General features: G+C 55.9%; 1 protein-coding gene across 5 annotated transcripts in view; it reads left to right on the plus strand.

Annotated features, from left to right (window-relative positions):
* ZMIZ1 (zinc finger MIZ-type containing 1) overlaps window positions 1-24593 on the plus strand; it is a 239751-nt gene that overhangs the window by 114997 nt on the left and 100161 nt on the right. For all 5 annotated transcript variants that reach the window (XM_060126963.1, XM_060126958.1, XM_060126962.1 and 2 more), the window contains exons 5-7: window positions 8761-8869; window positions 14892-15005; window positions 22226-22331. In XM_060126963.1, the coding sequence (XP_059982946.1) occupies window positions 8810-8869; window positions 14892-15005; window positions 22226-22331 (280 nt within the window). In that variant the 5' untranslated portion in view covers window positions 8761-8809. The remainder of the gene's footprint in view (window positions 1-8760; window positions 8870-14891; window positions 15006-22225; window positions 22332-24593) is intronic.

The following is a 24593-nucleotide window of genomic DNA, read 5'->3' on the forward strand; positions in this document are numbered from 1 at the left end:
CGGACTTGGAGTGTGGCCAGAGGGTGGCAGGAGGGTTTGGCCTCAAGGGCATGGCCTGGGCCTGCTAAGGTGTCCCATGCCCCAGGGGGATGAGGCACACCCCAAGTACAGCTGGGATTCCCAGCACAGCGTGGGGTGGGTCGGGACCCTGGGTTGGCACCTTTGTCAGCATAGCATCAACACGTGTTCTCCCAAATCAGCCGTCCTCTCCTCTGGATTAACTCTTGTGTCCCAGAAAAGGTTGTCAGGTGTACAAGGCTGCCCTCAGGAAGCGCCCTCTCTGATGCACCCAGGGTACATTGTGTTGTCCCGTCAACGACCATTGACAGTAGGGGTTCCTGTAGAGGAGAGCGAGAGCTGGGAGATGGGGTCATGGAGAGAAGTAGGGCCACCCTTCCAGGAACCTCAAGTGCCAGGAGGTGTGGAGCCTGGTCGAGTCTTGTCATGGGGCACTCCCGGAGTTGAGAAGCGGGACCTGGATTTGGAAGAGCTGTTGTCCAAATCAGGATTTCCCTTTTCAGAACACTGTGCCCTGAGTGACTTCACTTACTCAGCGCAGTGGGCCGGGAGGCGATGCACCTTTCTGTTTGACAGATGAAGGCTTAGGGAAATAAAGTGCCCTCCCACAGTCTCCCAGCCGAGAAGATCTGGCTCTCAGGGCCCACCCCCTACCCAGGGGCCTCACCCCATGCAAGGCCAAGGTGGCCCAAGGGCCTGCTCCAGCTGCCTGGCCAAGAATGGGAAGCAGCTGGTCCCGGTCAGCTGCCTGGAGTTGCCTCTTTCCTCCCTCTCCCCACTCATGTCTGTCCCTCTGCCCCACCTCCCTGACTTCCCTGGGATAGGACACAAAGTCACTCTGACTGTCTTTGCTTCACCACCACCCTCTTCCTCTGCCTCCAGGCAGTGTTTCTGGTGCAGGCTGCAGAGCTGCTACACCTCTCTGAGCTCCTTTACTTTTAAGAGGAGGAAGGCATCAAACTCCATCAGTGCTTGCTTAACTTCCGTCACTTTCATACCATTTATACTGTGTTTAAAATGGTTCTTTAATCCTTTTAGGTTTGCCATCCCTCCCTTATTTAACCCTGTCCTAAGTAATAATATCCACGAACTCACCAGTGATAATTGCTGTAGTCCAGATACTTCACTATGAAAATGTACAAGTTTTGCCCATGGACCACCTAAAATCGTCTTTGTTCCACCAGTGGTACATGCATCACTCTTTGGAAACCCCAGACCGAGTTATCAGAGTCTCTCTCCATCCTGAGATCCTCTGATTAGGGCTGAGTCATTGGGTTTTCAGCTCTTGCCACTCTGGGCCCAATGATGGCCATCCATCCATCCGTCTAATAAACATTGCTGAGCACCTGCTGGGTACCAGGCCCTAGGCTAGGTTCTGGGAATCCACAACTGGAAGACATCCCAGCTGACGGGGGAGCTGGATGCAAAGACACTCCACTGGTCTAGTACCACCAAGTTGGGGGTACGTGACAGGGGCACTGAGGACATAGAAGTAGAAGTGAGTGGCTCTGCTGGGGGAAACCAACCAAGCGGGTGACCGTTGAACCAGGCCTTAATGTATGAAGGGAGCCAGGCATTCTGGGCTGAGGCAAAGACGTAGAGGTGTGATCTTCAGAGCACAGTCCAGGAGGCAGGGAGCAGCCCCACGTGGAGGACACAGGATCAGCGGGGAGTAGTGGGAGGTGGGGGCCAGGCAGAGGAGGACCTAGAGTGACACTCACACTCAGGTCACTGTTGAATCCACGACATCTGCCCCTGTTGGAGTCTGAGAACTAGAAAGGGGCTGGTCGGGATGGGTCCCCTGGAACCCCAGGCTCTGCCACCAGGCTGACGAGCAGGCATGTCCCAAGTTCCTTGGCCCTGGCAATGTCTTGGAATGCAGCCTCTTCTCTGCAGACCGTAGGTATAGTCCCCCCACCACCGTTGACGGCACTGCTCGCCCCGGGGGAATCTGAGCTGCAGATGTGCATGGTGATTGAATTGTTTCTGCACACCACTGCTCACACAGCTCCCCTGGGGACCTGCCACTTGCCTGTGCAAGCTGTCAGGAGTTGTGTGTGCTCTGTACGTCTGGGCCAGCCCTCAAGTGTGTGCGTATACCTATGCGTAAGTGTGCAAAGGGGGTACACAATTATGTGGGTGTGCGCACACATGCAAATGCCTCTCCCCGGGTGCTTGTGTGTTAAGTGTGCCAGTTAACTTGTCTGGCCTCAAAAGGGAAAAATAAAACACACTGATGTTAGTACTGCTGATGTCAGCCCCAGGGAGCTGCTTCCAGGGCTCCAGGACCCCACTTTCCATGGGGCAGCTGAGAGCACCCTGCTCCCCGTTTCTAGGCAGGAGCCTGCTGAGGGCCATGTGCCTCCCCCAGCGCTTCAGAACAGGAGAGATGCTTCCAGGGAGCCTGGAGATGACCCAGGGCCCTCCTTAGACCCTGACAGATGAGTTCCAGTCCCGCTTGCCCTTGTCTCCCCGTGTCCATCCTGCTGCACGAGGACCCAGGACCCGGTGGTTCCCAGGCTCCCTTTCGACTCTCAGCAGTCTACTCTCTGAGCAGCCCTACGTGCCTGAGAGCAGCTAGCTTTTCCTGAGCGTGTCTTCTGTTCTAGGCTCCTCTGAGGCTGAACTTGCCCATGCCCCGCTAGTGGTGAGTCGTGCAGAATGGAAGCTTGTCCCTTTCAAGAGCTCCCCTGGGAGCTGAGAAGACCGGCCAACCCACATGTCACCATCAGAAAACCTGCCTACGTGCAGTTAGGCCAAGCCGAGCGTAAGCTGCAGGGAAAGTGTAGAGCAGAGAGAGGGGCAGCGTCTGCGGTCTTAGGTGACCCTGGAACAACGGTTCTACCAGAGTTTCCTGGGCCTTCAGGCTCCCTGCAGGCCTGCCCTGAGACAGCCTTCGCAGTTCTAAAGTCAAGTATCCTGCACTGGTTGAGATGGCATTTTCCAAACAGCTGGAGCTCCTGACACCAAAATCCTAAGATGTTGAGTTTGAAGGGCTGCCAGCAGCCTGCTAGCCTTCGTTTTACAGATGGGAAAACTGAGGCCCGGAGGAGGGTGGCAGAGCTGGGCTGCCTCCAGGCCCCCAAGCTGACTAGCTGTGTATCTCCTGCAGGCTGGTGGCTGCTCAGACCAGGAGAGAGGGCCAGGGGCCACAGGCGGTTGACCGCCTGAGCTCACTCCCCACTGGGAGGTAGGCAGATGGTAAGAAGAAGGGCCGAGGCGCTGGGTACACCCAGGGCCGGGCCAACAGTGATCTCCAGTTGGGAGGGAGCCTGGCCTTGGTGGGCACTGGAGTTGCAACCGCCACGGAGGATTTGTAGCAACTCGACTCTTAGCTTAGAGGAGTCCAGGCTGGGAGGAGAGAGACTGCAGCCAAGCCCAGCAACGCTCCTGCGGCGGAGAGCGACCTCTGCTGGCCGCTGAGCGCTCGCCACTTCCCGGCACTGGCCAGCAGGCAGGGAGCCCAGTGGCACCAGGATGGCCTTAGAAGCAAGTGGATGGGTTTGGACAGGTTGGGTGGAACCAGGGGAACATCTCTTTGGGCTGAGGCACAGACTTGGATGGGGACTTCCAGGAGGCCCTGACCGTCTTGGAGGAGTTGGAAGAACAACACATTAATGGTTAGAAAGGCAGAGGGTTTGAATCTCAGCCCAACACTGTCCTGGCTGTGTGACCCTGGGCAAGTCACTTCACCTCTCTGAGCCTTTTAGGATTGAGTGAATTATCAGTGCACAGGGCCTGGCCTGGTGCCTAAACACAGCAGGTGCAGAACTAATGGACTGCCCCTCAGTGAGCTATTAGCTCTCTCATGCTTCCTTCAGCCCTCCTCCCCTCTCCATGTCCATAATCTTTAGCCTTCTAGGCCTTGACTCTTTTTCTGCAGGGGTGGAGCCTCCAGCCCCATCCATTCCTGGTGTTAATAACCCCAATTTCCCAATGATCTTGGTGGTTTAAAAATGTCACCTCACTTGTGAGTATCTCCTTAATTAGCCAGACATTTTGTTCTTTTAATAGATTAAGACCTACACGACACACAGCTGTCCCTGTGATGTCTCTCCTGTCAATGCTCTGGGTCTCACAGGTGTCCCAGGCCTAGCCATTCATTTCTTGGTTCCTACAACATGGAGCCCCAGCCTGGGAGAAAAGCCCCCTGGTGTCTAGATCCAGCCCAGACATGCTGTGTGACCCGGGAAACAGCACCTGTGCGCCTCAGACTCCCCAGAATAAAACCAGCTGAACTCGGGGTGGTGGGAGACCTCAAAACACCTTTGGCCAATGATATTCTGAGCATCTTTGAATCCAGAAGCCAACTCAGTCCAGCCACTGGCCTCTAGAAAAGATTGCCCCGAGCCAGAGTGGAGACAAACCCAACAGTCTATCTCCCCTTTACTGTTTGCTTCCTCGGGGGAAACCTGTGGCCCTCTGCCACGGCTCAACAGGGAAGGACAACCTCTGGGCCCCCAGGTGGCTGTTTGGGTGAGTCTGGACTCCTGGTGCCTGCTTGGGGCTTCCCTGGGTGGGCTGAGCAGCCCCAGGCCCCAGGAATGATCTGTCAGTCATTCTACAAGCATTTATCAAGGCCCCACTAGGTCTCTGACACTAGAGACAAAAGGCCGTGCCCATCCTTGGAAAAGTTCCTACTTTTCTTTCTTTCTCTTTTTTTTTTTTTGGCCGAGTCGGGTCTTAGTTGCAGCACACTGGATCTTCATTGCGGCATGCAGACTCTTAGTTGCGGTGTGCAAACTCTTACTTGCAGTGTGCATGTGGGATCTAGTTCCCCAACCAGGGATCGAACCTGGGCCCCCTGCATTGGGAGTGCGGAGTCTTACCCACTGGACCACCAGGGAAGTCCCCCAAAAGTTCCTACTTAGAGACAGAGTGTTGTGTGGCCACCTAATCCCTCACCAGATTTCCACAGTGCAGGTTTCTAGCCCCCTGGGCAGTTAGCTTCATCAACAGCACCCCCTGCTGGCCTCTTGGGCCACCACAGGCCCTTTGTCCTGGTTGGCTGCAGCCTGCAGCCAGGGGATTGAAGCCTGCACAGGCCTGGGGTTTCTTTGTGTTTTCCTTCAGGCTCCTCCTGACTTGGCGCAGGCCTTTGTTTTTTTCTGGTTTTTTTTTTTTGGCTGCGTTGGGTCTTCGTTGCTGCACGTGGGCTTTCTCTAGTTGCATCAAGCGGGGGCTACTCTTCGTTGCGGTGTGCAGGCTTCTCGTTGCAGTGGCTTCTCTTGTTGCGGAGCACAGGCTCTAGGCGTGCGGGCCTCAGTAGTTGTGGCACACAGGCTCAGTAGTTGTGGCTCGCAGGCTCTAGAGCACAGGCTCAGTAGTTGTGGTGCACAGGCTTCATTGCTCCGCGGCATGTGGGATCTTCCCGGACCAGAGACCGAACCCGTGTCCCCTGCATTGGCAGGTGGATTCTTAACCGCTGCGCCACCAGGGAAGTCCCCAGGGCTTTGTTTCATGGGTCCCTTTGGTTTGGCGTCCCTGCCCCACTGACTGTGGAAATGGCGCTCTCTCACTGGGACCCTGGCATCCAGTGTTCACTCATGTCCTGGGTGGCGCTGGAAAGACCCAGGTGCCTGGGAGACCAGCAGGGTCTCTTCCACTCAGATGGCATCTGGCACCAGGAACTGAAGTGGCCTCACCGAAGGTGGCATTGGCTCAGTCCTGCTCTGGGCCCCACCCACGTCCCTGCTTCCCTCACCAGGGTTTGTCCCTGGTCCCTGGAGTCCAGGGACTCCAGGGACCAAGGACATTGGCTGAGATTCCTTGCAGGTAAACTCAGCAGGAGAAACCCAGCCCCTGCTTGGGGGACCTACAGGTGTAGCAAGGAGAGTAACCCTGTCACCACTCTCCCCGCTGATGCACACACCTACAAGACGGTGCTACCCTCCACCCTCCCTGGCCCATCCCCAGTACCTGTACGAAAGTTTTGGTTGTAGTGGGAAAGCCAGGATTCTGGAGCTGCTACTATAACTCCTGAGCTTCAGTTTCCTCATCTGTATAGTGGGGATATAGTACCAGTGTCTTTGCCTAGTGCCTGGACCAGCACCTAACTTATAAGAGGAATTCAACAGTCACCTAATAGGTGACATGGAGTGGATAGGGGGTTACACCAAGAGTTCCACGGACCCAAGAAACTGATTTCGTTTCCATCCCTCATGCCCCGTAGAGCTAGCACAGTATAGATATTAGTAAGTGTTTACTAGGTGAGTTGGAAGCATGCATGGATGGGCAAGGGGAGGCTGAAGATGTTTGGGTGGGTGGGTGGATGGATGGACAGACGGGCATTTCAATGGATAAGTAACGGAGAAGTTGGATATCTGGGTACGTAAATGTGTGATAGTGGTGTGAATGCAGGGATGCTGGTGGGGTGAGGGTAGGAGAAATCAATGTGGGGATGCTACTCCCATTTTTACCTTTTTGCTGGAAAGCTCCAAGATAAGGTGAATCCAACAAGCATTTATCAAAGTACAAATGCCTAAATGACCCAGAAACTCCACTTCCAAGAGTGTGTTCTCTAGGTTAATTCACACATAATGACGTGGCTGATACAAAAGGCGATCCTTCAGCACTGTTTGCAATAATAAAATCTGGGGACAGCTCAGGCCTCGTCACTTGGGCAGGAGTGAGCCCCTGGAGCAGAAGGGCCTTTTCTAGGACCTCGGGCCTTAGGACAGCACCTGGCACAGGTGGACATTCAGATGGCAGTTGGATAAATGATTCATGGGTGCCTGGGAATACTGTGCAGCCACTAAGAAATGAAAAGGCTCTTTATGTCTTGATGTGGAATAAACTTTGAGATATTATTAAGAGGAAAAAAGCAAGGTCCAGATAGTGTGTACAGAATGCTATCGCTTGGGCTTCCCTGGTGGTGCAGGGGTTGGGAGTCCGCCTGCCGATGCAGGGGACGCGGGTTCGTGCCCCGGTCCAGGAAGATCCCACATGCCGTGGAGCAGCTGGACCTGTGAGCCGTGGCCGCTGAGTCTGTGTGTCCGGGGCCTGTGCTCCGCAACGGGAGAGGCCACAGCAGTGAGAGGCCAGCGTACCGCAAAAAAAAAGAATGCTATCGTTTTTTGGGTTTTTTTTTAAGGAGTGGCAGGGGATAGTACACATAGATATTTGCTTCTCTAAGATGAGTCCCTCAGAAGGAGACAGATGACACTGGCTCTCTCCGGAAAGGCCCCTGGGGGCTGAACAAGCCCAGCACTTCACTGGACACCCGGGATTTTTGAACCACGCAAATGAGTTGCCTCTTCAAGCACAAATGGAACGATAAGACGTGCTTTAAAGGAGCTGCGTAGGGAAGAGCTCCTTGGAAGAGGAACGGGGCATTCTTCGCAAGGCTGCGGCCAGGCATGGTGTCAGTTTCCCCAACCAGGGTGCCCATGCTGGGGGCAGAGAGCCAGGGCATGGGAGCAGACAGGCAGACAGACACAGTCCAAGCTTCCACTAGCCATGGGACTTGGCAGATTTCAGACCTCAGTCTCCTCATCTGTAAAATGGAGATGCTTCTAGTCTTACAGAGCAGGCGTGAGGAGTCAAGAAGAGAGTGCAAGGGCCCAGCATTACAGAACGTACTCGGTAGATGGGACCTGGTGACGTGGACAGAGATGAGGGGCCTTCAGGGGGCAGCGTTTCGGAATAGCAGAGAAGGCCAGGTGCTGGGGGCCTCTGTTGAGCACCCTGTGTCTGACCCACGTGTCTACAGCCTGGCTTCTCGGAGGGCAAACAGCCAGTGACGAGCAGACTTACGCTTTGGCCCGAGGACCTGGACCCGTGAGCAGTGGGGGGACCAGAAGGGAAACCTCTCTCTTCTCTCTCTGTCTCGCTGCCTCTCCTCCTCCATCGTTATCTGCGTCTCTGCCTTTGCAGTCGCGGCCTCCCTGGAGAGGCCTGGGGGCTCCAGGGGCCTCCCCACATGCGTGCTCATGTGCCCCAGGCCCAGCGCCAGTCAGGAAGAGTGAGCCTCCTGAGTGCGACAGCTGTGTCCCCCAACCACTCGGCCGTGAACTGGCAGGCAGAGCCCCGGGGCCCCGTTCGAGCTCTGACACAGGCTCCCTGTGCCACCCCGGGGAACTCCCTTCCTCTCTCTGAGCCTCGGTCTCCTTATCTGGAAAAGGGGGGCGATGCTGAGGGCTGCCCTCCTTCTTTCCCGGGAGGGCAAAGGGGAAACATGGAATTGTGGTTTGCAAACTCGAAGGCGTGGGGGATTCGGGGAGGGCACCTGTGACGGGGCTGCTGCACTTAGACCACACGTGCAGTCAAGGTCGTCATGTGGAAAGATCCCTGTGTACACACACGCGCACACACACACACACACACACACACACACACACAGCCACATCGAGTGGGTAAGCCCTGTGCCGGGAACCTGCGGATGGAGCCGTCGTCCCTACCACCGCCGCCCAACACGCACGTGTGTGTAGAAATGCGTGGTGGACACGCCTGCCCAGTGCCCACATGAGCCACCCGCAGAGAACACCCAGGAGCACCTCCTGCCCTCAGCCCAGATGGGGTTCCCCCAGGGCTGAGTGTGGAGAAGCGCTGGCTGGCCGTGGCCGCAGTTCCTCCTTCCAGCGCAGGGCTGCCTGGGGCAGAGGCCACCACAGCTCACAAAGGGCCCTGGAACCCGCTGGGAGCCACTGAGGCCAGCACACCTGTGTCAGGGCAGGAGGGTGGCGATGAGGCTGGCGGGCCTGGCACAACCCCAGTGACACCCACTCTCCTCTGTCTTCACAGGCTGGACAACGTTCATGGCTCTCGGGTAGAACCCAGTGAAACGGCCAGAATGAATTCTATGGACAGGCACATCCAACAGACCAATGACCGACTGCAGTGCATCAAGCAGGTGGGTGTGTGGCCCGGGCTCGCTCCTCCGCCTCTGGTAGCCAGGCCCGCTGGCGAGGGCAGGGCAGGCGAGGCGGGCAGAGCAGTGGGGATGCTCTACGCTGTATAGCTGAGCACCCAAGGTGCTGGGTGGAGGTGACAGTGGGCAAGGCCGACCGCCTAAGTCTCCCCAACCGCCCACCTCGTGAGAACGTGGCTGGCACGGACCAGCCTCACACTGGAATCACTCACCTGGGTTCAAAGGCCGGCTCTCTCCTGTCCCTTCCCTTCCCTTCCCAGCTGTATGACTTTGGGCCAGTGTCGTGCCCTTTCTGAGCTCTGCTGTGCACTCTGGGCTGTTTTGAGGATAAGGTGGAGTGCCTAATCTCCTTCCCAGACCCAAGCTCCCCACTTCTCTGCTCCAGGGGTTCTCTGTGAAGAAATAGAAAAGGAAACCAACGCCCAGAAGAGGGAAGGGAGTCACCCGAAGTCACACAGTCCTGCCCCACAGGTGCCAGGAGGGCCTCGTCCCAGAGGGTACAAGTTCCCCCTCCTGCCTGTGCTCACACCAAGCTTAAGACGCGATTCGCCTGCCAGTACCCTGTCCGGATTGCTCACGGTGGGCTCAGAGGTCCCCACTTTAAGAAGCCTGGTTACGCTTGGGCAGGCAGATGCCCCCCAGTGGTGACCAGGAGTGATGCGGCCACCCTCGGGGCTCAGCTTCCCTGCAGCCCAGGGCAGCAGTGTCCCTGCACAGGCTCCGGTGTTGTTTTACTCCAGGAAGGGGCAGAGGCTTTGCCATCAAACCGACCTGAGCCCAAATCCTCACTCCTCCACATACCCACCCACGGTATAATCTCAGGCCTGTCCATCTGTTTCTCTGAGCCTCAGTTTCCCCCGTGAAGTGGGTCCAATAAGGCCGACCTCGTAGGATGCTCTGAGGACATTGTGGGCGGAGCGCGTAGCCCAGGCTGGCACGTGGCAGGTGATCAGCTCACTGTGGCGGGGGCTCTTGTCCTCAGTGTTGCAGTGACAGGGAGGGGACAGCTGTGGTGAGGCCCCTGGCTTAGGCGGGCTTAGCTGGCAGCTTGGGTAGCCAGCATAGCCCTCTGGCCTCAGGACCCCGGGGGGAGGCAGGGGCAGAGCTCACAGTCCCACCCCCACCCAGCATGCCCCCTCCCCGCTGAACACCAGGGCCCAGTGGAGCTGAGGCTAGTCGGCAGGAATGAGGGATGTGTGCCGTCCCATTAGGATCACGCAGAGCAATCTCAGAAGCCTGGGCCGGGTCTGAGGAGAGGAAATTGAAGCAGACTTGTTACAGATTGAACTCCACAGAGCAGCTCTCCCAAACGCCAATTACACCTCTGTTCCCCGTCACAGAATAGAAACCAGACGATGGGCTCCTCCTCTGCCCTTCCCTCCTTCTCCTCCGCCTCTAGGCTCTGCGGGACTCTCTCCCAGCTCTGCCTTTGACCCAGTTTCTTCCGCCCATGAGGGATCAGCTGTCAATGGCTCCACCCCCAATAATACAGTCAAGCCCTTATGCCAGAGCCCTCTGTGTGCTGGGCAAACAGCTCCCCCTCAAACCTGCTCACAACTTGTCTTTTCTCTCTGCGTCTGATTCCCTGCAGGAATCAGGGTGCCCTTTAGTCCCTGGGCCTCCCAGGGATCCAGCGGGGGCAGAAGCCCACCCAGGAGCAGCCCTCACAGGACTCAGATTTACCAGTCAGCGAGCCTGAGCCCCCTTTCCACCACTCATTGGTTTCCTGACCTTGATTAAGTCACCGCTTCATCTCCCGTCGTCTGTAAATGGACGTCGTGATGCACACCCAGCCATTGGGTCCCAGAGCTGTTGAAAAGCCAGGGGTCGCCTCCACTGCCCTCCCCCGGCCTGCCCTGCACACACACACACAGACACACACACACACAGCTCTGCATTTGGGCCAGAGAGTGGCACACCTGTGAGGGTGAGCAGGCTGTCCAGATGCCCCCCCACCCTGGGCTATCCAGAGCTCCCTGTGTCCTCCACGCCCCCTCCCACACTTCCAGGCAGACACAGCTCAGCACTGATGTCTGCTCCTCAGCTGCCCCAGAGGGCGACCACGGCTGGCTGAAGACTGTTGATTCTCAGATGTCCCGTATCCTAATTAGAAGAGAGAGGTCTGCGTGCCCTGAGGATGATGCGTGTTGGCTGTGCCTACCTCTGGCTGGTGGAGCTGTGGCTCCCATCGGGGGCCTCACAGCCTCCGACTCTCGGTCCTGCCTGACTTGCACGGCGCAGCCTTCCCTGTCCACCCACCCCGGTTCTAGCCACTACTGGCACGCGCCAGCCCCCGAGCACCCGGCTATCCATCTTCCCTCCAGCCTCTGTCTCAGCTGCCTTTCTCCTTTCTCAGCCTCAGGTACAGGGAGAACCAGTGCCCCCTCTACAACATGACCTACTCCTGTCCCCACGGGCTTATCTGGGCTACACGTGCAAAGCCATGCAAATCAGCTAATTCCTGCACAGCAACCTCCCCAAACCCCAGGTGCCCTTTTGAGTATCTGCACTTCCCATTTCTGAGCCCTGGTGCTTCCTGGGCACCCAGTTACCTCACCCATCCTGCTCTTTCTCCCTTAAGATACAAGCCCTGCAAGGTATACATCAGGTCTCCCACCAGGCTGAGTTCCTCAGGGGCAGGGGATGTGCCGTATTCCTCTGTAAGTCAGCAGAGTCCAGGCCAGGGTGGGGCCCAGATATGTTGGGGAAGAATGAGAGAGGGGTGGACTGACAGATCGATAGCTAAGGGAATGAATGGATGGGTGGATGGATGGACAAATGGAAAGGCAGTTAGGTGAGCGGATGCTAGGTGGATATAGATGATGGATAGATGAATGAATGGATGAGTGGGTGGTTGGATAAGTTCTGGATGGATAGGAAGATAGGTAGGTAGATGAATGGATGGATGAGTGATGGATAAAGTAGTAAATGGATGAATGGGTTGGTGGGCAAGTAGATAGATGCATGGATGAATTGATTGATTTTGGGATGGATGGATGGATGGGTAGATGGATGGATAGATGATTTGATTCACAGATGGACTGATAAAATGCATTCATCACTTGGTCTGGTAGCCAGTCCCTAATCTGGGCATTGGTGTCCCCAACTCCTGCTCCAGCAGACTCAGTGGCCAGTGGATATAGCCCAGAAGGATCTTCTGAGAAATTGTAGAGATGGGCAGGCTTCCTGGGGAGGGACGGGGTATTAGTATCCAGTAAGAGCCACAGCCAGGGAGGCCTCTGCCTGTGATTCAAATCTGTGCTCCCATCCCCATATCAGCAAAGGGTAGCCAAGCTCAGCCCACCCAGCCCTGCTCCCTCTACTGGGGACCCGTTCTGAAGCTGCCGGATTGCTGGCCAGCTCTGCAGATGGACCATCCTTTGGCCAGCTAGCTGCTCACTAGCCATTAATGCATGGGCTTGGCCTCGTGCCAGTTTTGGGGGTTCTGGAGGTGAATGGGGCCCCAATTCTGCTCTCAAGGAGCTTGCAGGAGAAACAAGAAACTGTACAGAGGTCCTAGCATATCAAGCAATAGCAGTCTTTACCTGACACCTACTCTGTAATGGGGATGTCATGACGTATGTTGGTTCTAAACTTTGCAGCAGCACTGCAAGCTGTCCCCACCCCCTTTTGCAGATGAGAGATCTGGAGCTCAGGAACACACCCAGGCTGTGTGACTCAGTGGCCGAGATGGGGTTTGGTCCAGGTCTATCCTGTTGGTTTCACTGCATCACGTAGCCACCCTGTAGTCTAAACAGATGACAAAAGCACAGAGAGGGCAGGAGGTTTGGCCAAGGCCACAGAGCCACAGAGCAATAGCTACTGAATGGGGTGCCTGACGTCCTTTCTACCAATGAGTTGCACCCATGAGTCACTACCCACAGCCCAAGCTGAAGGCCACGTGAACTGGCTAGGTCGAGAGTGGAGAAGCTCAGCGGTGGGCTGGACCGATGTGGGAGGCTGGGTGCTTGGGGGCCAGAACAAAACTGGGCCCATGAGACTGGGAGCCCAGAGCCCCACAGAGGTGTGCCTAGGGTGGGAGTGCTGTAGGCAGGCAACTCTGAGAGCACCAGGCGGTGGTTGCTGACCCTGCTAATTGGGTGTGACATCATGGAAATAAACGGAATAAGTCAGTTAGCAGAGGGAGACTGCTAGGCAGGGAATTAACCAATTTGCATGGCTTTCCACGTGGAGACCAGATGCCGCCCGTGGCCTTGGAGGGGGCAGGTTTTAGGGAGGGCACAGGCGGCAGAGGCGAGGGCCCGTGCTGCCCTCTCAAAGGGTCTGCTTCTGGCCGTGGACGTCCTCCTGTCTTCTGCAGGAAGATCACGCGCAGGGAGCTCTGTCTTTGCAGAAAGAGCCGTGTGTGGGGCTAGGGCGGGAGCTGCCGAGTGCACAGCGGAGCCTTTGGGAGACAGAGCCGGGGCCAAGGGCAGCCCCACGTGGGAGCATCCCACGCGCCAGGCGCTCCGCCAGGGGCCATATAAGCCTCATTGTGGTTAATCCTCACCGTGGCCCCCTAACGGAAGGCTGTGTCGCTGCATGCTTGCCCTCTTTCTTTCTTTCATCTCTCCCTCTCCCTTTGCTCCCACAGAGGGAGGATACTCCAATTCATTTCACTTTCCTCCATCCACTTTTTAATCTTGCTTTTCACAAACCACATCGTAATAGCAGTGATGAAACCCTAAGCAAGACAAAAATTCCCACCACCAAGCCGTGATCTGCCATCCCCATTTTACAGATGGGGTGACTGAGGCTCAGAGAGGGGAGGGGTTGCCCTAGGTCAGTAGGTAGTTGTGGATGAAGGCAGTGTGACTCCAGGGCACCAGCCCCACAGGGGCTCCCCCAGCACATTCAGCTCGCCTCCCAATTCTGAGACCTGGCAGCTCCTAAGACCCCTCCCTGCCTTGGCTCTGAGGCAGACTCTCACTGCAAGTTGGGAGAGAGCCACTGCCCTGGGGACAGCTGCTGTTCCCAGTCTCTCCCAGCACCGAGGACACAGAGATCCCAGAAGGTACCACCATCCCCTTTGCAGCTGGCTTACACTCCAACCCCTGTGGACACCTTCTAGGTGTCCTGATGGAGGACCCACAGGCGGTCGCACCCAGCCCTGGAGTCCCAGCTCAGCCCCAACCTGCTTCATGACCCTGGACTCAGTGCCTAGTTCGGCCTGGCCTGGGAAGACACGGCTAAGTGTTAAGGAAGGAAGGGGTAGCCGTGGAAGCCACCCTCCACCCCTGTCAGCCCCGTGGCCTGGCTCTGAAGCAGGATCTAGACGCCCTGGCACCAGAATTCATTCTCCGTTAACTCAGACCCCGTAACTGGGCGGGGCCTGCACCCCCGAGCTGAGCCAGACTGAGCCCAGGAAATCTGGCTTTGGGGAACAGGGGTGGCTAAGCCGCATACACCTGACCACGGTGTGACAGTGACCTGGGCACAGTGTGCTTGAGCGCACCTTCCCGGCTGGGTGTGGCCCGGAGGCCTCTTTCTGACGCCCCTGCTCTGACTGTCTGGCTATAGCAGGGCTTGCCGAAGCCAGAGCAGGCAGCATGGTGGTGGTGGTTACTGGGGCAGGGGTGGGGGTGGGTGCTCATCAAGAAGGAATCTCCAGGGCCAGTCTGTCCTGACTCGGGGAGAGCCAGCAGCCCCAAGGATGGGAGCCACATGCCACCCTCCTGAAGCCCACAGGGTTTCCTACCCCACTGCCAGCATCCAGAAGACATTTGAGTATCTAATATTAGTGCCCTTTTCTAAACCCTGGTTCTTCTATCTTTGCGATGGAGCCGCGAATCCCCATGCCACCAGGAACTGGGCTGGGGTTGGAGATGCAGAGGGAAGGTGGATGAGAAGGAGTTTGAGAAAACCCATTACTCCTGGCCTGCCCCTTTCTGTGTGTCTCCTCCCCAGGGATGCCTGGGGTCTTTGCGGCCCCAGACTCCCACACTAACGTGTGCTGGCCTCACTCCTGGAGCCTCATGCTGCCTCTCCTTTCCCTCTCCCACAGCACTTACAGAACCCTGCCAACTTCCACAATGCTGCCACGGAGCTGCTGGACTGGTGCGGAGACCCGCGAGCCTTCCAGCGGCCCTTTGAGCAGAGCCTGATGGGCTGTTTGACGGTGAGTCTGTACTCGCCCCGCCTGTGCCTGCACCCAGGGAGGATGGCTAGGGACTAGTGTGCCTGTCCAGGCTGCTGCTGGAGGGGAGGGCCCTTCTGTGTGTACCCGACACACATACACCCGCAGGGAACCTGGTCTGATGGGGAGACAGAGTCCTCGGGATTACATGGGTTCTTGACAATTGGTGAGAAAGACACAGATCCTACTTTGAAGAGTTCCAAGTCTGATGGGAGTAAATGTTCCATCAAAAGTAAAGCAGAGAGACCCTTGAAGGGTTTTCAGCCCTCCTTTTATCCAGTCATTCATTCATTCACTTAGGTAAACATCTTTTGAGCTCTTTTTATAGTCAGCCGGCCATCTATCCATTCATGTAAGCGTTTATTGAGCTCCTATTACATCCATCCATCCATCCAGATGAACACTGATTGATCCCTCGTTTATCACGTACAATCCCCTCTGCTAAGTCCTGGGAAACTGAAGATGAGTGAGACCTTGCCAAGCCTGATTCCCTCTTTAGGGGGGAGACAGATGTGGAAAGAGACGGTTGAGAAAATTGTGTACAAAATGGAGGCAGCATAGAGAAGGGAAGGGTTATCGGCCTGGGTGGTGGGCAGGTTGCAGAAAACTGAGAAAAGGAGCCACTTCTACATCTGCAGGAGTTTGATACATCTGCACAAGCAGCTGAGGATAGTGAGAGCATTCTAGGCACATGGAATGGCACACACCAAGGCCCAGATGTGCAACAGAACCCAGGGAACTGAGATTAACTCAGCTTGGTAAAGGTCTAGGATACAAGCTGGGCAGAGGCCAGGCCAGAGCTAGCGGTATCATTTGCCAAGCTTCGGAGCTTGCTGGCTGACAGCCACGTGGAAGGAGCTCAAAGCTTATGCTTGTCCCCAGCCACGTGGCCTATATCCATAAGGGTGAAGGCACCTCTGCGGCCAGTGAGGACAGCTGCTCAGAGGGTCCTGAGTCAGCTTTAAAGGGAATGTGGCTAAACACATTGCTGGGGAGCCCAGCTACCCCAAGGCTTGGAGAGGAGAGGCCAAGACTTATGCCTGGTTAGGCGGGAACAATAAGTAAAATTCAAGGGCACCGTGTTTTCTGAAAACCTCCAGGACAAGAGAGAGGTGAAAGGCCATCACTACAGAACACCTCTCCTGTGCCTGACACTGAGCTTGGCCCGCTGGATACGCCCTCTCACTGTGTCCTCAGAGAAGTCTGGTCCTGTCTTCTTCCCCATTTCATAGAGAAGGAAACTGAGATGTTGTGACTGACTTCCCAAGTTCACACAGCCACTTAGAAGTGGACCTGGGATTCAAGTCAAGACCCGTCTGCCTCTAGAGGGGATATTTCTGGCCATTAGGGATGCGAAGCAGGGACGCAGCCAAGACCCTCCCCGGGCTCCTCCATTTGTCTGAAGCTGACACCATCTGGCTCCCTCAGGGCCACAGGGCCAAAGCAGGCGGCAGCCTGCACTGCCCAGCGTTCCTTATTCTCCAGCCCCCTGAGCTCCCCCTCCCTCACCCAGCTCCCTTAATCCTCTTTGTGGGGATCCTGAGTCAGGCTAAGCCCTGCGGGCAGAGACAGATGTTACTCCCATCCCAGCTGCTGGTAGCCGTAAGTGAAGGGGGAGGGGGGGCTGCCACGCTCCCCCAGCACCGCATCCCAAGCCTGCCCCTGCCTAGGAGGTGGGGACCTGAGGCTGAATCCAACAATGGCCCTGGCCAGGCTGGCTGGGCAGGTGGACAGGAGATGACTAGAAACTGGCCCTGCCCCAGCCCTGTCATTCATCTATTCATTCAACAAACATTCACCAAGTCCCTGCTGTGGGCAGGTCCTGCACAGGGGCCCCCCGAGGGGTGTGCAGTGAGCACAATGGGCCTCTCTCAAACAGCTTACCTTCCAATGGGGAGGCAGACGCTAAACACATAAGGAGTATGTAAGGATGGAACCCAGTGCCCTGGAAGAGGGGGCGGGGTGGTGGTCAGGAAAAGTCTTGGTGGACGTGACCTCCAGCTGAGACCTGAAGAGCGAAAAGGAGTCAGCCAGGGGAAGATGAGAGAGAAGGGTGCTCCAGGCAGAGGGAACTGCCAGTGCAAAGGCCCCGAGGCTTGATCTGTTCAAGGAACAGACAGAAGTCTCAGATGTCTGGAGCACAGGAGAGGGAGAGGGGTACAAGATGAGGTCAAAGGGGGAAGCAGAAACCAACTAACAAAGAGCCTGCAAGCTAAGTGAGAAGAGTTTGGAGATGATTTGAAGGGCAATGGGGAGCCCTTGAAGGGTCTTAAGCAGGTGAGGGATGGGATGTGATTTGTGTGAGCTCTGAAGGGGAACATCCTTGGAGGGTAGGATGGAGGGATTCTGGAGGTCTTCCTGGAGGAGGGAGCCCAAGGAAAACTGTAGGATCTGATTGGCAGGGGATGAGACCACAGGAAACTGTGTAGACAAAAGCCCAGTGCCAGCTCTGCACCCCAGTTTAAGGCATACACTTGGTTGAATGGCCAGCTCTGACCCCCACCTGAACCCCCGACCTGCCGCTTAGCCAGAAAGGGGACTTTGGCCCACTGGTCACAGCCATAGAGACCTGAGTCTGACTGTCACTTGGAGCACAATAGAACCAGCAGCAAGAAAGGTTGGGGGGCGGAGGGGGTCATAGAAGACAACCTTGGTGCCCACAGCATTTTCCCGGCACTGTCTCCTTACATCCTTATGAAGACACTGCAAGGGGTCAGGGAAAGGCTTATCAATGCTATTTTACAAACAGCTTGCTGCAGTCCCAGGCTGGTACCACTGACCCCCCCCAGGAGCCCCAGGGCCCTGCTTGCTCCAGTCCTCCTATCCCCCTGGGCATCCTCAGCCCCAGCCCTGCCCCATGGGGAGGGATGAGATAGGACAGGTGAGAGATCCCAAGGGGCCTAGGTAGGGCGAGGCTGCCGAGTACCCCCCATCCCGCTCCACAGCGACACACACGCACACGCACACACGCACGCACGCACGCACACACGCACGCACGCACGCACGCACTCGCACCGCTTCCCGTTCAGGGGCAGCCTGAGCCCTCCAGGTTGCTGTCATCCCCTGGGTGACCTCTGGAAACAGATTCCTCTGGATCCGGCTTACTTGGAGGATATAAATTAAAAACCACTTAGCCTTGGGCAGTAAATGGACACATTTTTGCCACACCAGGGCCAGGCCCTGGGATGAAGAGCATTGGGACGCTGGCAGCCCCCTGCCCCACTCTCTCCTTCATGCCCTCTGACGCCAGGATGCAGAAGTGCAGGAGCCCCACGGCCCCTCCCGAGGGGCATCAGCACGGGCACTACTTACTCTTCAGGACCAGGTTCTTCCCTGGCCCCTCCCTTAGCTGCAGGGCTGAGCCCCCTCTCTGGGGGTCCGCCTCAAAGTCAGGCCTCTCTGAACTTGCTCTTCCTTCCTCCCCTGAGGTGGAACATGCTTGATCTGCTCGAGGAACAGAAAGAAGGCTGAGGCGGCCAGAGCATAGGAGAGGGGAGACGGGTACGAGAGGAGGTGGGAAAGGGAGACAGAAACCAGTTAGCACAGCAGCAGTGCCCTCCCCGTCTCTCCAGGGAGGAATTCCCCACAGCCTCAGAGTGTTCACTGCTGAAGCCATGGGTGTATGGTCACAGACAGCATTCACTGAGCTGTGTGCCTGGTCCTGGCTGTCATCCTTGCAAGAAGGAGATTTTGTACCCATTCCACAGATGAGGAAACTGAGGCCCAGAGAGGTTAAATCACCTGGGTGAGATACAACAACGAATAATTGTCAGATCCAGAACTCTGTCTCATGCCTGACTCCAAAGCAGCAGTAGCAGTGGCCACAAATACCTGTCCACCCCAGTACTGAGAATGGTAGCAAAGTAGGAAATGAGGGCTCTGCCCTGAGGGGCTTAGGGTATAGCCATGAGACAGAACTGGGACACATGGAACTGGCAGAGCCCATCACACACAACCTTGGAAATGAGAGACATCCTTGTACCTTTACAGAAGAGGAACCTGAGGCTCAGAGAGGTTAAGTAACTTGCCTTAGGTTGCACAGTATAGGATGGAGCAGGATTGGAGCACAGGCCAGTTCCCCTGACTGCCTCATAGAAAGTCAGAGTCCAGCCACCAGCTGGGAGCAGAAACCCCTTCTTTAGCATTTCCCAGACAGCCTGTCCTGCTTCATGGCCAGGAGGCTCACTGTTCTTCAAGACAACACATCCCTTTATGGGACTAACGAAACTGTCACATGCCTTTGAATATGCCCCCTCTCTCGCCTCTGGACTTCAGTTTCCCTCTCTGTGGCATGAGGGGCTGGACTCCCTGACCTATAGGACCCCAGGGTCTAGGTCTCAGACAGCCAGGCTCCACCGGTCAGCCTTAGGAGCACCTCGAGGGCTGGGCCGAGCCGAGCTGGCTGGACCCAGGCAGCCAGCAGAGGGCAGCAGCTCTGCGGCCGCTCACCGCAGGCCTTTGTTGGGGAGAGGTCTTCACTGAGGGGTCTTTACGCCCATTGGGGTGGGAGAAGGCCTCTCTGAAACACGACAGGAGGCTGCTCAGCTGAGCCTGCCCTCCCCACAACAGTCAGTCAGACTCACCTCACCGGACTTTCCGGGGGTCCTTAGACTGGGCCAGGGGAAGCCAGGGGCTGCACCAGGTACTCTAGAATCACAGGGGCCAGCTTAGCCTGCTCTGCCACACCTGTGCTGTGTGACCTTCAGCCAGGCCCTACCCTCTCTGTCTTGGTAAAAGGAGACTGTTGGAACCAATGACCCTTCTGAACACTGGGCTCAGGGCACTTGGTGACAGATACTTCCAGGCCTGCAGGAGAGCCCTTAGAACCAGTACCAGGCCTCTCTTGCTCAATGTAGCTAGTTTCTTTCTTTTTCTTGGAACCAGAGCAACAGGATTAGCCAGTATTGGCCAAACAGAAGGACCTTTGCCTTTCTGCCCTCAACCCAGAGCCTGAGGGTTCTTCATGCATGTTGGGAGTTATGGCCTTAACCCTTTGTGGGCTGAAAAAGAAGTCCTCTCGTGGAGAGAGCCCAGGCTTTGCAGCCTGACTGCCTGGCGCTGCATCCTAGCTCTCTCGCAAACAAGCGTTGTGACCTCAGGCTGTTACTCATCCTCAGTCTCCTCATCTGTAAAGCAGAAACAGTAATAACACTTCGTGGAACTGTTGTGAGAATTTGGCACCTCACTGCTCATGAAGGAAACATTTCCTTAGCCCTCGTACCTGGGAGCGAGCATTCTCATTGCACCACTGTGTCAACATAGCCCACAGACAGCAGCCTCACTGATGCAAAAGTCCAAACAGACTGCCTGTGCTCACTCGCATCCACCCCAAGGCTCTCCTGCCAGGGAGGGCACCGTAGTCAACATCTGAGCTGAAGTGGCCCTTCCAGAACCTTCTCCCCGATGTACAGTGTCTGTCTCCAGAACTGAAATACTCAACAGGCCGTAAAGAATTAGGGGCCTTGGTTTTTCTGCTTGGACAGTGAGACTAACACTGAAGAAGACCCAGCCCTGGGATGGCTCAGTGACTCTGGAATGTGGCGTGCATGTAGTGGACCGTGCAAGGGGGGCGGGCAGGGTGCATAAGAACTGCAGGACGGGGGCAGATAGAGCCCGTGGGAAAGAGGCCCGGGGAGACAGAAGACTCTGCGTCAGGGGCTTCTGTTTGCAGCGGAGAAGCTGAGCAAACATTCTAACCTGAGAAAGTCCTTTTTCCTCCCTGCACAGGGAGCTCCCAGGAGATGGAGGTGGGGAGGCAGGGCAAGAGGCTCTGGTGGTTCTGGGAAGGGAGGATCCACTGGCTCCTTTCTGGTGCAACACGGACACTCTCTCTGGGCCTCAAGTGTCCATATATGGTAAATGAGGTGGCTGGCCTAGATAAGTGGGTTTCCCACACTTCGTAGCTCTAGAGCCCTTGTAATGAACCCCTAAAATATAAAGCATATAATGGGGAACTGTTCTAATGGCTGCAGGGGCGGGGCCAGAACCCGTGGCAGCCTCGGCCCTCAGAGGACCTCCGGGCGCCTCTGCAGCAGGTGGTCTCTAGGGGCTCGACGACGGAGCCTCCCCTTTCTCAGAAGAATGAGCCCCACATCTGGGATCACTCCTTTCCCAGTCAGCCATAGCCGCCCCAGCTGCTTCCTGAAACGACTCCATTTTCCAAGGTCCTTTCTTCCTAATAAGGAAACCTAATTTGGGGGCTGTTAATGAGGAAGCCAGGCAGGAGGGAGCAGGTCTGACTGGCAGGACACCTGGGAACGAACAGGTGTGAGCCTGCGGAACCGTTCATGGGGCCCCAGGAGCGTCCTGTACCTCACTGCCCCCCACCCCCTAGGACTGACAGCCCTCCCAGCCCCTGGCTTCTCCCACTTCCAGCCCACACATCTGAGGCTCACAAGGGGATGGGTGGGACCTCCGGTCTGAATGCACAGCCGGCGCTCTTACAGGTGCCTCCCGTGTGCCGAGCCAGCGCTTGGCGCTGGAGACAGACCCCAGGCTGAGCATGACAGCCCTGCAGTTTGGGGACTTGGGTCTGAGAGGCTGCAGGGCGCTTGGCACGGAGCTGGGGAGCACCAGGCGTGTCCATCTGGGGAATTCTAAGCTGTCTGTTGGGCAGCTCCGAGCTGGAGCTCCTGGGAAGCGGTGAGCCCTAAATCAGTGCTTCTCCCCAGGTGTGGATTCTGACTCAGGAGGGACCGATGCCGCTGGGTGGGGACTGTGCTTGGAGTATTGATGATAGCGAGTGCCCCGCAGCGGTGGCTGCTGGAGCTCAGTGAGGGATGGGGGAGAGGTGGGAGGCGTGGGAGAGTTCCTTGGGGGGAGTTTGAAGAGCTGCACTGGGGGAGAAGAGACCCTGGCCTGGGGCCACGCAAAACGCGGTAGTACAGCATCCCCCCGCCAACTCCTAGAATGGGGCCAGATTTGAAAGTGGCAGGGCCTGGGCTTTGGGGTCAGGCCTACCTCTGGCCTGGAAACCCCTGAGGGCAGAGCCCGGGATCCCAGGGCCTGGCATGGAGGAGGTGCTTATCAGTGTTTGCTGAGTGACTGAACGAGGCAGTTTGAGTCCCAGCTCTGCCTGACATTGGGGACCTGCCTTAGCCTGCCCGCCTCGCCTGTGAAATGGGTACATCTGCCACTGTGGATTCAGAGGCCTGGCGTGGACAGTGACTCACCCCTGCCCTTCCTCCCCTTCTTGCTGGCAGGTGGTCAGTCGGGTGGCAGCTCAGCAAGGGTTCGACCTGGACCTCGGCTACAGACTGCTGGCTGTGTGTGCTGCAAACCGAGACAAGTTCACTCCGAAGTCTGCCGGTAGGTGATGGCTGGGGGCTCCACGGTATCGTCGGGAGTGGGGGTGGGGCACTGGATTTAAACCCAAGGCTGTCACCACCCCTGTTGGCTGGCAGCTCGGTTGGTCCAGGTATGGCGTGAGCCCCCGCGTAGCAGCAGCTCACCTGCTGGCCTCTTGAGCCCACAAGTAGGGCCTGTCCCTCATCTCAGGGCCAGCGAGGGGCCCGGGGCACACCACACCCCAAAAACAGGCTAAAGGGAGATGCACATCATCTCATTCCATCACCACAGTGACCCCTTGGTGTAAGTGCTGTGATCATCCGCATTTGACAGCCCAGGAAACTGAGGCTCAGAGAAGCTGCAGAGATTTCCCCAGGTCACACAGCTAAGAAGTGGCAGAGCTGGGATTTAAGCCCAGGCCTGTACTCCAGAATCAGCATCCTTAACCCTGAGGCTCCGCTGCATTCATTCAAGACTTTTTTTATTTAAAATAAAACACAAATTAAAATAAAAATGAATCAGTACATTCAGGATTCTAAAAGACTGCTCTGTGTAGTATTCTCCATTGCAACTCTGTCCCGGCACGGGACCCCCTGACTCTATAGTAAACAGAGGCCACGGAAGGTACCCGGCAGCGTTCTGTCTGTGAGGGCTTTAAGCACACTAAAGGTGCAGCTTTACCTGCCCTCCATCCTCATTACCTTGCTTAAAAGCAGGGGAAGCTGTGTAAGCTTTTACTTGAACAGACCTGGACAGCCCAGCCCTGTCACTTGCTGAGTGTGTGGCCTCTGAGCCTCAGTTTATCTCCTCGGGAAGGCAGGAATGACAGTGAGACCGTTGCCTGGGTCAGTGCCGAGCAGTGTCTAGATGTTGTTAATGTTCTTTATGGAGCCTGAACAATTCATTGAAAAAGAAAAAAGTCAGTTATTTCCTCTGTATAACAATAAAACAGACGTTTTCTCTGAATTCGTCCATCAGTTCTTTGGAGTGTATATAGAAACAGCTTAATGCAAATGTTTAAAGGACGTCTCATGATGGGTTTTCATCAGTCTGCACAGCCCACCATCGCTTGAACACGGGTTTGTGCTTTGCTGTGTTTACGACGGTCCATGCACGTGGATGGCACGTCACTCATGAAAGGTGGTGAAGGTGTCATTAGCCAATAGCTGCTCTGAGATCCCTGACATGCCAGCCTGTGTTGGGATATCGCTATTGTATTGAACTGCTTGCCAGGAAATGGTCTTGGAATCTCATAAGAGACGTCTGTTCCTGATGGAATCTGCAGTTTTAATAACTACTTAAGTCAATACAATTTTGACTAGGTAAAAATTGCTGCTTATCCAAGAAGCACATACATCCATATCGCTGTTTAGTGCCTGCTCTTTGCAGGCATCTGGCCGGGGCTGGGTTGTGCTGAGGGGTAAAACAGATGTGGTCTCACCTCGGGAAACGTACCGTCCAGAGCAGGGATCGGCAAACTTGCTTTGTAAAGGGCCAGACCGTAAATAGTTTAGACCTTGCAGGCAATACGAAAGCAGCCATAGACAATATGTAAACAAGTAAGTGTGGCTAGTTCCAAGAAAGCCTTCTTTATGAAAGTAGATGATAGGGTAGTTTCCTGATGCCTGGTCTAGAGGGAGAGAAAATCATCGACCAGATAATCACAGCTGTTTGCTGTACACCAGAAACTAACACAACATTGTAAATCAACTATACTTCAATTTTTAAAAAAAGACATGCAAAAAAATCACAGGTGTATGTGTGACTGTGTGCGTAAATTCAAGCTGTGATAAGGGCCATGAAGGAGCGGTCTCAGGGATGCCACAAGACCACTTGGGAGTGGGGAAAGTCTTCCCTGAGACCCAAAGGTCAAGTAAGAGTTGAGTAGGGGAAGAAAAGGAGGAAGGACTGCCCAGGTAAAGGTAACAGCCTATGCAAAGGCCCTGAGGTAGAAGCAAGCATGGCTATTTTTTTTAGCAGAACTAAAAGGAAGGCCAGTGGTTCCAGAGCCCTGGGGCAGAAGTCAGCAGCAGTTAGACACACAGGGCCTGTCTTGAGGGTTGTCCTAAGAGTAACGGGAACGTGGCTAAATTCTAATTTTGCAAAGATCGCTCGAGCTGCAAAAGAACAGATTGCTCAGGGGAGGCCGGTGTGGATGGAGGGAGCCAGTTGGCAGATTGCTGGGATGTCAGGATGAGGATGATGGTGGCTGGACCAGGAAGGTTCCGCTTCCTGTGGAGTGGAGTGGAGACAAAGGGATGACTCCAAGGGATGTGTAAAAGG

This window comes from Lagenorhynchus albirostris, chromosome 16, assembly GCF_949774975.1.
Source record: "Lagenorhynchus albirostris chromosome 16, mLagAlb1.1, whole genome shotgun sequence".
NCBI lineage: Eukaryota > Metazoa > Chordata > Mammalia > Artiodactyla > Delphinidae > Lagenorhynchus > Lagenorhynchus albirostris.